General features: G+C 40.6%; 1 protein-coding gene across 1 annotated transcript; it reads right to left on the reverse strand.

Annotated features, from left to right (window-relative positions):
- Positions 1-1,617: 1,617 nt before the first annotated feature.
- Positions 1,618-10,977, reverse strand: LOC101164002 (zinc finger protein 664-like). The gene is made up of 2 exons (XM_023965681.1): positions 10,576-10,977; positions 1,618-3,041 (listed from the first exon to the last, which is right to left on the reverse strand). Exons 1-2 carry the CDS (start codon positions 10,745-10,747, stop codon positions 1,873-1,875), a joined length of 1,341 nt encoding a protein of 446 aa, XP_023821449.1. The 5' UTR covers positions 10,748-10,977; the 3' UTR covers positions 1,618-1,872.
- Positions 10,978-12,571: the final 1,594 nt, after the last annotated feature.

Here is a 12,571-nt window from a genome sequence, read left to right on the forward strand (position 1 = left end):
CTTACAAATACTACGAAACAAACACTAGGGCTGCAAACAAAATCTTTGAATTTTTTTCACTCCAACGCTATTTCTGAATTCCTGCCCCAACTCCTAATGATGGCTGGGTAGCTTGGTTGGTAAGGTGAGAGACTGCCACGCAGGAATGAACAATGGTACTGGGGCAATCACCTTATCAATGGCCTCACCCAGTGAGACCCCTAACCCTGCCACCTTCAGGGGATGGGTCAAATGTGGAGAACAAATTTCCCATTGTGGGATAAATACAATACAATAAATAAAAAAACTACAAAAAAAAACCCTACGATGTAGTGCCTGGATTTCAAAATTTGGACACAAAAAACATGCTTTTTTCAACAACAAAAAAAAGCATGGTTTTTCGCAGAGACTTCTTGGAAATTTCAAGGGGACTGGATTTTGGAATTGCAGATTCGGACGGCATTACAAAATGGCAAACGCCACTATATAGTGATAAGTGAAGGAATTCGGACATAGCCCAAAGTTTCAGCTTTTTTTTCTCTCTTTACCAATTTCAAATGACATAATATATTTAACAAAAGCCATTTTATTTTCCCATCTCCTTTGGAAGTCTGCCTTCCTTTGTCTGTCTGCCTGCCTTTGGAAATGTAACTAAATAGGAGCTGTAAAAAAATGTTGTAAAACATCGTAGCAGCTGTTTTGTGAGCTGCTGTTAGCTTGAGCGTCTCGTCAAGACAAACACTTCTCACAGTCGCCAGAGTCTCCGTTTCAGACGATGAAACTAATTTGGCGAACTCCCGCTTTTGGTATCAACAGCCTGAGCGGCAGTGGCTCAAGCGGCTGAGTGGGCCGGCCAATGATCGAAGGGTCTGCGGTTTGATCCCCGCTCCCCCCAGTCAACTGTTGTCGTATTCTTGGGCAAGACACTCCACCATTCCTGCCTCCAATGTGGCTCCACTGGAGCGTGAATGGGTTATGAATGTCCTGGTGATGGTGAGAGGGGGTGCATACTGGCAGCCATGCCTCTATGGCTACATCACCAAGTATGAAGCCAAAGACTTCCACACTACACTGTCAGCGCTTTGAGTGTCTGGAAAAGCGCAGATAAATCCAGTCCATCATTATTAAACAGTCTTTGCAGTGGTTTGTTTCTCTAAGTTTAAGTCTAAAAATCAAACCATTTCTATAGAACTGAAGAAACTGTTCCTGTTTTGGGAACAAGCCCTTTTTTTGCTAGCGGCCATACCTGGGCATTTATAATATCTGGGCGTTGCGAGGAACAGGCAGGTTAATCACAGTCTGAACAATGGCAGTCCACGAAAGTGGGGGTGGGGATCCAGATTTTCCCAAAAATAAATTTTCTTAACCCTTGTGCTATCTTAGATGACCCCACCCTTACATTGACGTGTTCTCTCTACCATGACAAAGGTGGATAAAGGTGGAAAGATTTCATGTAATCCATGGACACCAGTGAAGATCACAAATCATTGAAGAAAAAAGGTTCAGAGCACTGTCTAGTGGGTCTAGATGACCCAATTCCCAATGTTAAAGTACCTAGGATAACACAAGGGTTAAACAACTAATTCAAATTTATGAATACAACCGATTTAATGCCCATCCCTAACACACGCAAGACGGTATGTTTCAATTTTATGACGTCCCTTCACGTGTTACACAAGCCTTAAGCGAACTGCAAGGCACCCTCAATATGCACCTGCCCCTGTCCACGACCCTCCACAAGCCCACATGTGACTAAGGCATAAGCTTTTGTTCATTTCAATAAAGTTGGATGAGGGAGAAGGCACTTCACTGCAAACTGATAACTTCTGGCAGAGATGCCAGCTTCCAAACGTTTTCAGCTCCAACACTGAGCTCTCGGAGTGGCGTGGGCGCTCAGCCCATGTGCCCCTTCATGTGAGATCGCAGGTGGGCCTTGTTGGTGAAGCACTTCTCACAGATCTTGCAGCAGTAGGGCTTCTCGCCCGTGTGGATCCTCATGTGGATTTTGCAGTTGGCGCTGCGGCTGAACCTCTTCCCACACATTTTGCAGGAGAAGGGCTTCTCGCCCGTGTGGGTCCGCACGTGGATCACCAAGCTGGCGCGGGACGTGTAGGTCTTCCCACAGGTCTCGCACGAGTGCAACTTCTTCACGGGGTTCTGGGCCTTGCCGGTGTGGATCTTCGTGTGGTAGCGGAGGTGTCCTTGGTTACTGAAAGCTCTCCCGCAGGTTTGGCAGGAATACGGCTTCTCGCCCGTGTGGATTCGCATGTGGACCTTGAGGTTGGAGCTACAGGTGAAGTTTTTGCCGCAGGTCTCACAGGAGAAGGGCTTCTCGCCGGTGTGCGTCCTCATGTGGATCACCAAGCTGGCTCTGCACGTGTACTTTTTGCCGCAGGTGTCACAGGAGAACAGCTTTTGCTCCGGCTCTAGGATCTGAGTCCGGACCGTGTGCACTCCGGCGTGATACCGGAGGTGGGCTTTGTTGGTGAAGGCCTTTCCGCAGGTTTTGCAGGAGTACGGCCTCTCGCCCGTGTGGATTCGGATGTGGACTTTCAGGTTGAATCTGCAGCTGAACTTCTTTCCGCAGGTCTTGCAGGCATATGGCTTTTCAACCAAATGCGACCTCAGGTGACTTCTCAGCGTGGACGCGTACTGAAATACTTTTTCACAAGTGCTGCAGGTGTAAGGCTTCTTGAGGAGGGGGAACTGGTACTCCGTGCTCGGCTCCACAGGAAGCTGATCTCCACTGATGATGACACGGTCTCCATGGCTACTGGGAGCCTGGAACGCGGGACCATGCTCCGGGAGAACCTGGCGGTTTTCACTAAACTCCTGACTCTGAGGGAGGGGGGAGCCGTGAGCCAGGAGCTGCTGACTGTTCCACTCTGTTTCATTGTGGGAGACCATCACCAGAGAGACATCAGCCTCCTGCTTCAGTGGAGCCTGACCCCCTGCCTGACCCCGGTACACGTCCCCCTGTTCCTGCTTTATGCTCGAGATCTTCTTCACTTGGTCGTCGGTGAGGAAGACCTCCTTCTTTGGGGAGATTTGTTCCACAAAGCCTGTGAGGGCAGAGCAGAATAAAAAAGCATTACTTTTAAAGAAAAAGATTGGTAGTAAACTTGGGTATATTTAAATCAATTTAACCTTTAAATATGAGGTCAGAACAGTCTCATAACTCAGAATTGCACACACTCCGAGTCACAAATGCACACACTTCGATTCACAAATGTCATTTTATGCAAACGTGCTAAATAAATTTGGAAATGCACCATTGTGTTTCACAAATGCACACGTTGTGTTTCACACATGCACACTGAATGTTTTACAAATGCACAATAAGTGTTTCTCACAAATGTGCACACCGTTTTTCACAAAAACATTTTAGAAATTCACAATAAATGTATCAGAAATGCACAGTAGGTGCTTTACAAACATGATTTTTAGGTACACATGTGATGTGAACTCACAGATCATTCGAATTGCAGAATGTGCATTCAAAATCCCGTTCTCGTTTGTGAATCTCCCCGTGTGTGTGAGAGATTTTTCTACGGTGAATATTGAGACTCATCTGGCGGAGCAGGTCAACTAATGTCACCATTGGCTAGTGAATCTGTCAATCAAACTCATCGGCAAAGCAGGCGGGTTCGCTCTTAGCCAATCAAATGGCCCCTTACACTCCTCACTTTCAAACTAACGAGGGAGGGAGCTGTTCAGCACAGGAGTTGAAAGGACGCGGGCGGCAAACATGGCGGAGAGTTCTCTTCCCAACGGGATCAGTCTCATCCCGTAAGTAATGCATTTATTTGATCATTCCCTCGTTGTACGTCCTGTAATGTTATTGAATACTAAGTTGCAGCGTTCTCCTTAGCCAAGTGACATGTGTGAATGCTTTATGAACACTGCAGCCGAGTCGTTTGCAGAGTACCCCCACCGCAAATTAACTTAGCTTTGCTTAGCCTGTGCGGTTATAATGGTTTTAAAGCGGGGGAGGACTTATGATGGTTTTGTCAAGTTTTATATTTGGCATACCAGCTCTTCACACAACACGAATAACTACAACCAACCAGGGGCCTCGAAACTAGCCGGCTTTCGACTCAAGTTGTGTCTGCCTGTGAGTTCAAGCCGGTGTCGGTTCTTCAAGCTAGCGTCTATAGCCAATCTGTAGGTTCTAACATGATTCAGATAGAACTAAGGGGAAAAACATGCCAGATTTACAGCAGCAAAGAAAGTTTAATAAAAAGTATTGTTTTGGAGACGGGGATTTGTTTAAACACTGATGCTATGCCATGCTAACTAGCTAGTTAGCTGTTCCGTGTGCTGCCTTATGTAAACGCGATCCGGGTTAAAGTTAGACACAGCATTTTCACAACCGAGACTTTAGTTTAAGACGGTGTGGTGTGATGTGCAACAAAGTAAATTCGTATGACATTCATCATGAAAATGGCATTTTTTAAGACGTGAATCCACTGTTGAATGAAAGAAGCCATTAAGTTTCTAACGTTAGAACCCGTATTTTGCTGAAAAGCCCTGTGAGATTGTGTCAGATCAGAGTGACAGCCACTAAAATCCCCGTATCTTTACTTCCAATGACGTAATGACAAGAATCCCAAACATTATGTTTTTAGGCTGTTTTGTAGTCGATAAGTAGTCACAGCAAGGGTGGATGGGAGAAATCAGCTGTCAACAGTGATTAGAGTAGAAGTTACTGTAAATATTACACACAGGCTTCCTGTGATCAGTGTCTTGTCTCTGATTTTCTTTTAAAGCTGTTCTTTACTACAAGCTCAAGTTATCATAGCAAGAGTGTTTTAAAAAAATTCCCCTTTCAAATATTTGAAAATGATGTAATTTAATCTAAACCAGCAAAATTATCTAATCCATGTTTGTCATGTTTTTATTTATTCTCTAGGAATTACTGAAGCGTGACATCCTTCAAAGGCTGCATCATCGACTGTTAAGCACCTTGGAGAGGCAACCTGTTGATGTGAAGGAGAGGCAACCTGTTGCTGTGGAAGGCCTGCACATTTAGCAACAGTCTGCTGTCCCAGCGCTGCTCCACAAAAAGACTGAAGCAATCGTTTGTTCCTCGTGCCATCAGGCAATACAACTCTCTGGCAGGGCATCTTAGAAGTAATTTCTTTTAATTAATTTTACCCACTGATTTTTCAATTATTTACCTTTTTTATCAATCTTTTTAATTTGTGATATTTCTATTTGTAATGCGTGTGTGTTTTTATGTGGGATTATTAAATACCCTTCTATTCTATTCTATTTCATATTTTATCATCCTATTGTATAACTGTTTTACCTGTCAATTGGGAATTTAGCATTTTTGCCCCTGTAAATATATGTCAGTTGAAAGTATTTGTACTTGTATTCCATAGATCTTGTACCTGAAGATGGCAGACAACAACTGTGCAGACTTGGCCTTCTTCAGTAATGCTGTGAACGTGTATGGCTTACCTCTGAGGTATTCATGTTATTCATAAAGAAATATTTTATTCACATATCAGGCAGTATAAGTACTTGGTTATTTGTACAAAAATAAAATAACTTTTTTAGACTCCTCTCCATAAGGGCAACTCTAAAACTCTTTCCCCTCATGAATAACATTTTACCCCCCCTTAACAGTCTCTCTCACCTCAATTTTTTTCCCAGTGATACATGTAACCCACTCCTGCAATTTATTTAACCTAGAAACTCTACTTATTGGCATCATACATAAGAACATTACATTTTAAATTGATGTGCACCGTATTGGCGATGCATTTGTAATTATGTGTTTGAGACATGATCTTCGTGTTATTGTCAGGGTGAGAGGAGATCTTGGAAGAGAACATGTGGCCATAGCCGAGTAAATGCTCACAGTATGTAGAACTGACACAAACGGCTTCATTGCAGGAAAAGTGTACACACAATCAACGGTGATTTGAACCTAGTTTTAGAAGCTTTTATATATACATAAAAGTGAATGATGTATTAAAAATAAATCTGACAATATAATATTTGTTTTTGCTTTTTTCCAAATACAGGATTGAGCTCCTCTGGTGTGATGTCTTCATGACTGTTACTGGTTTATATTACAACATCCTGCACTCTCCTGAGGACCAAGACTTGCTCAATATCAGTAACATCACGTATTCTGCTGCCATTACATTTTTCTACCACACATTCAGGCCAGTTTGGATGTCTTTAGTGACGCGTGGGACAGCCATCCAATCAGGACGGAGTAAAGCATGACAACAAATCAGCTGTGGCAGTTGGGCTTGACCCACAACCCTGTTTCTGATCCCCGGGTAAATGCTTTATTTAATCTCACTGTACTGGACAACTGATGTGTGTGCAGTTCGACTAAAGTGGAAAGTATCAAGAACAGTATAATGAAATCACAATGACTACAGTGAATTTTCATCAAAAATGAATGAAAAGTATTATTGTTGTGTGGTGCAATTTCCCTAAATTGTTTTTTTTTTTAATCAAGTAGGAAGAATAGCACATCTGCAAGTTCAAAATGCATCACAATGCATGGCATTATGAGCTATCAGATGAACTAATCTCACTACTTTGTTAAGGTTCACTTATTTGCAAATTAAAAACAGTTATGGAGATATGAGGTCTGCCTGCCAGCAACAATATAAGTAATTATTAGTGGGTCACTGTGCCTACATAATCTAAAACATAAAAAAACAGTGCTGTTCATAAACAGTATCTTTTTTTTTTTTTTTGTCAGGGTATGCTGGTTCCATAGATTGAATGGGAGGAGAGTGGATCCATGACTGAACCTCATCCTGGGATCAATGTCCTGGTATGAGACAGTCCCCTTTTGGGTCCACAAATGTTGGAACTGCAAAACGACATCAATCCATTGTGGAATTCAGAATGTTTGGGAGTGGACCTACATCTTTACTGTCCCTGTTTAGAACTTAATTTAGGCGACATAATTACATACAGAAGAAGAGAGACTGAGGGGAGCAAGACAGAGTTCAAATCAATACTGCTGTATTGTTCAAGGGACTTAATTGTATGTAAGGATGTTATGAAAATTAGTTCCAGTTTAAATAAAATTCAAATCAGTAGAGATCCCCTGCATCTGCTTAAATTTTGATGTTTTAATCTGTCCATGTTTTCACTGAATTTTACTCAGCAATAAAGGGTGAATGTTTGCACTTTGTTGTTCTATGACCATCTTTTGTTGTGTAGTATTTAACCAGTTATAAAACCCAGAGAGATCAGGATCTTTTTGCAAGGGTGACTTGACCAAAAGGTTAGAAGCATAAATATGGTTACAATATAAAATCAATGACATGTGAGTTTAAAAAAAATTAAGGTCCAGCAAAGTGACTTTGGGCTGAGCAGGGGAGGTGTTTTGGGGGTCTGTGATTGACAGTGAGATGAACTCGAGGTAATGTAGTCCCACTGCGTGGTACGGAGCAAAGTGATGCCAGTTTCTCCACAAAACCTTCTGTGGAAGTTGAAGATTTTTCTCCTCCACCTTCATATGATCAAAACCGTGTCTGAGTGTTGAAATGAGGCTAGCATGAAAGCTAAGAGAACAACGTACAAACAATCCCGAGTGAAATGTTCATTCAAATTACATTTCTCATAGTTCATTCAAACTACAAATCTCATGACCAGTACAGAGTTCGATGGATTCTATGTCAACTGCATTCAACCACTGTTGCCTTGCTTCCAGGTACACTGAAAAGTTGCACAAGCCAGTAATTTTTGACAACCGAAGGCAAATAAACCGACAAGCCATGCTAAGGCTAACACGCTAACGACCGACTGGTATGGAATCAAATATGGGCGGGGCTTTTGCCACCTGCAGAAAGCGTAGAGAAAGTGTAAGAGGCCATTCCATTGGCTAAAAGCGAACCCGCCTGCTTTGCTGATGAGTTTGATTGACAGATTCACTAGCCAACGGTGACATTAGTTGACCTGTTCCGTCAGATGAGTCTCAATATTCAGCGTAGAAAAATCTCTCACACACACGGGGAGATTCACAAACGAGAACGGGATTTTGAATGCACCCTCTGCAGTTCGAATGATCTGTGAGTTCACATCACATGTGTACCTAAAAATCATGTTTGTGAAGCACCTACTGTGCATTTCTGATACATTTATTGTGAATTTCTAAAATGTTTTTGTGAAAAACAGTGTGCACATTTGTGAGAAACACTTATTGTGCATTTGTAAAACATTCAGTGTGCATGTGTGAAACACAATGTGTGTGTTTGTGAAACACAGGGTGTGTATTTCCGAATTTATTTTTCACGTTTGCATAAAATGACATTTGTGGATCGGAGCGTGTGTATTTGTAAAACCGGTTGAGTGCATTTCTGATTATTGAGACTGAATTAACTCCATATTTAAAAGATGTATTAACATCTCATCTTTGATGCCGTTTCTTCCATTTTTAACCTTTTCAGTTAGCTTTAATCCCGAGATTTTGCATCATGTTAACTCTTTGTCACCTTTTGCTCAGTTTAAATCAGTTCTTATATGAAAACATAACAAACATTACAGTTCGAAAAAATAAATCCGAAAAATAAAACAGATTTTAAATTGAACTGTGAAATCTGAATGAAGTGGATTCAAGAATTTGTCAGTGATACCTCGACAGAAGATAAAATGGCGATACGGATGCCACCATGTTGATGCCAGCCAGGCATCGCAAGTAAGCAGTGATTGGTCCGAGTCATCATTTCTATGGCAGTCATGCCTATCTGGAAGGCCACACCCCCTACCACTTGAAAGCAGGCTTAGGGGGGGAATCTGTTAAACGCTTAACGTGAGACCACATACTCTTCTTGAGGCATTTGATGGTCACTTTATAAGATCATTTTTATTGTTATTCTGACAAATATAATGACTGAGTAATAGCTGTTTATTTCTCTATAGAAGTCTGTGGGATTTTGTCTTCTTGGGTAGTTCCTATTTGAAATGCGAGGCGGGGGGGGGGGGGGGGGGGTCACTAGGTCCAGTTCTCTGCACTGAAACATGACATCATCACGTTTTCATTTCACTTTGAAACAAACAAAAAACACCATATGATGGGTCTCCGTCTCTCATTGAAGCCAAAGCGGACGAGTGAAGCAGTGAGATGTTCTGGAACAAAAACTGGCTCAATATAGTTAAGTTTGTTCACTGCCATCCAACAGAAGAATTCTGAACTCTTTGAGGGAGAGGCAGGTTGTTCAGAAAGCAAAAAATATGTTAAAACACGAACACGTCCTTTTTAGTGTTGCACCTAGGCAGTGTTTTTAATTTAAATTTGGTACCAGTAAGGAAAACAAACAGGTAGATAACATCTATTTAGCTGGGTAGCTCAGTTGTGAAGGTAAAAGGGCTGCCACGCAGGGTTTGGTTCCCAGAGGGGAATAAACAATGGTACATATCAATGCAGGAGTACGGGTATCACCCAGTGGGGGCCCTGGGGCAAGACCGTTAACGCTACTGCCTACCAGCATGAATGTGCATGAATGATCCTGGTGATGGTCAGAACTGGCAGCCACGCCTCTACCATCTCCAAGTATGAATGAAGAGTGAATTATTATTATTCCAAATGCTATAAAACTTTTACATTAGAGAGGATAAACTTGACAGTATTATTTTTAAATAATTTATTTTCTCATTTTAAATGATTTATTTATTTGTTTGATGTTACTGTCTTGTCTTTATCATCTTGCTAGAGAAATGCTTTGACAGAATTGCCCTTGGGGCACTAATTTCTCTCTCTCTCTTTCCTTCCATCATAAATTACTTTTTGACAGTTGTGCTCCAACTGCGTTGCAGCAATGCACCCGTAAATCAGCTGCATTGCATGCTGACACGGCGCTGACTCAGCAGAATAAAAACGTGAAGTCCTCTGGCTTCTTTAAAGGCTCCCTGATTTCAAGAAAAAAATGTATTTAATTTAATGAAACAGTTAAAATATTAAACATGAAAGTATAAGGCATGTTTAACATTTTAGTTTCTAATTCTGGTGCTACAATAAGAGTTTGGGAAAAAACAAACACTCTCACACAGATTAAAACATTAAAAATGCTCCTAGAACTGTATATTACATTTGAAGAAAAAAAAGTTAAACTGTTTTAATGTTGGATTTATTATATTAACTGTTACTAAGCATGATTGTATTTCTGCTATAATTAAACTTTAAATGAGTTATTGTGGAGGGGAGAGCGAGTTTTGGGAATATATATTTAAAAAAATGATCATTTTTAGTTAGATTTAACTCCTTGAAATATAATAATAATAATAATAATAATAATAATAATAATAATAATAATAATAATAATATTAATAAATACATATTTTTAAACCAAAATGTTTTAATTTGATAAATAGTAAACCTTCATCCTTTCATAGAAAAACAGTACAGAGTTCATCATTAGAAGATAATAAGAATAATAAATATTAATTATTAAACACTGAGGGTTTATATCATGACAGGTTATCACAGCATATCAGGTTAGCTTTAGCCTGGCCATGCTAGCTCTGCAGCCGTTTCCGGTCCCCGGTGTCTCTGTTTTGTGTCGCGTTTTCTAAACTCCGCAGAACACAGACAGCTCTAGCCTCTCCTAGTCCTACCTGCGGCTTGCAGCTGCGCAGGCGGCTTCCAGCCGACGTCCAGCAGTCTGCGCTGCCGGTCCAGCTGCTCTTCGTACTGAACGATGGTTTTCTCAAACTCCAAGAAAATCTCCTCCGCCGCGGCCGTCAGGCGCTTGCTGATGAAATCCTTCAGATAGAGAACAGAAGACATCTTTACCGCAGAGGAGAAATCTATCCAGCTGGGATATAAAAGCTTTCAATAAATCAACCCGGAGATGAGCAGACGAAGCGCCGCGGTTTCATCACAACAGTGTGTTACACCGCTAAGTTCCGGGGAGTTTATTTTACGTACATATAGTTCCGCCCTGGGGAAAAAAAAAATCATTTTTAGAAATAAGTTAAAGATTACAAGATTAATATTAAACTTTTACTAAACCAATTTGATACTTTTGAAAAGCATTCTATGTCCAGAAAGACTTGGCTTTCATTAGGCCCAACTAATAGCCAAAATGGATTACTCATTTTAAAAAATAGGACAACCTAGGCAAGTTGATTACTACAGGAAGGCAATTTTGTTAAATGCAATTTGATCCCAAATAATTTTTAAATTAATTAACTTTTAAATTTGGAATTAGTTTTGACTTTATCCATTTTGTATTGCACCAAAAAACTTTAAAACCAGTGAACTATTGAGACATTACTGTCATTTTTTGACTTTTTCAAGTGTTTGGCACAACTTTGCACTTCATCATGAACATTTTCAGGTGTTTGTACTTAACACATGTCTTATAGATCTGGTTGACCTTGTGTGGATAGAAATACAGAAACAGCATAAAAAAGACTCTCCCTGCTAAATCTGCGTGGATTTATGCTCCTCCAACTTTTTTCAAATACAGCTGTGTTTTGTTTTTCGTGCCGGAAGGAGCTGGCTAAAAACTTTGAAAGTGATTTTCAGACAGTTTTTGTGTTGTTGTCATGACTTGTGGTTAAACCAGCAGTTACTTTTGAACACAACAAATAGTTTTCTCAGTGCTGCTTCTGTTACACATCATACATATTTGATCCAGCTGTTTTTTAAAATTATTTATTTATGTAGCCTTTATTTAACCAGGAAAGTCCCATTGAGATTAAAAATCTCTTTTACAAGAGAGTCCTGGCCAAGAGGCAGCAAAAAGCTACAAACATAGACAACAAATACAATTACATTCAATTATAAAAACAGTTACATTTAAAGGAGTTGACATCAAGTGCTCTGAATATGCTTTCTTGTGATGCATCTTACAGATTCCACCAGCAGAGACTGTGTGTGAATCACTTATGTGGAGAATGTCTGCTGGTCCTGTGCTGCAGCAGGGAGGGGGGTTGTTTTATCCACCTGCAGCTTCGTGTTTGTCTGTGGTTCACAGAGTCCTGCTGTCAGCTGCTGCCCAATGAAACTCTGTGAGCTGTTGCTCAGATCCACTCAGCACGAGTGCTCACAACTAAGATTATATATTATGAACTACTTTGTGATAGACGGGGTTGTCTCAAAGCACTACATATAACCAAAATAACCCCTACCTTGTACAGTCTTTCTTATTGTGTTTAGGTATTTACTGAAAAGAGCTGCTGGACATAATTTCGTTGCGCACTGCATAATGAATGATTCTGATTCAAAACTAAGCAAACATAACATTTATTCACTGTAGTTATTAGAGATGCAATGATTCACTTTCTCAACAATTTGTTTTAAAACCTCAACCTGTTGCAGGCAATGGAAATGGCTAAAAATGATGAAAAATCTGTTGGTTGGTTTTACTGAGCGTGGTGTAATATAATAAAACAATAAATGATATATCCTTACACATGTGTTGTACCTTTTCAGCGTAAACATCCTGGTAGACCTTAGGGATGCAGCGATTCACTTTCCCCATGATTTGGTTTAGTGGTGAAACATACAGTTCGGTTTTAAACCAAGAATGGTTGCATCCCTGATAGTTGTATTTCAAATCATCCCAAATGGTTAATGTCTATTTTGGTCAGTTTGAGGAAGCTA

The sequence above is a fragment of the Oryzias latipes genome, chromosome 17, assembly GCF_002234675.1.
Source record: "Oryzias latipes chromosome 17, ASM223467v1".
NCBI classification, from domain to species: Eukaryota; Metazoa; Chordata; class Actinopteri; order Beloniformes; family Adrianichthyidae; genus Oryzias; species Oryzias latipes.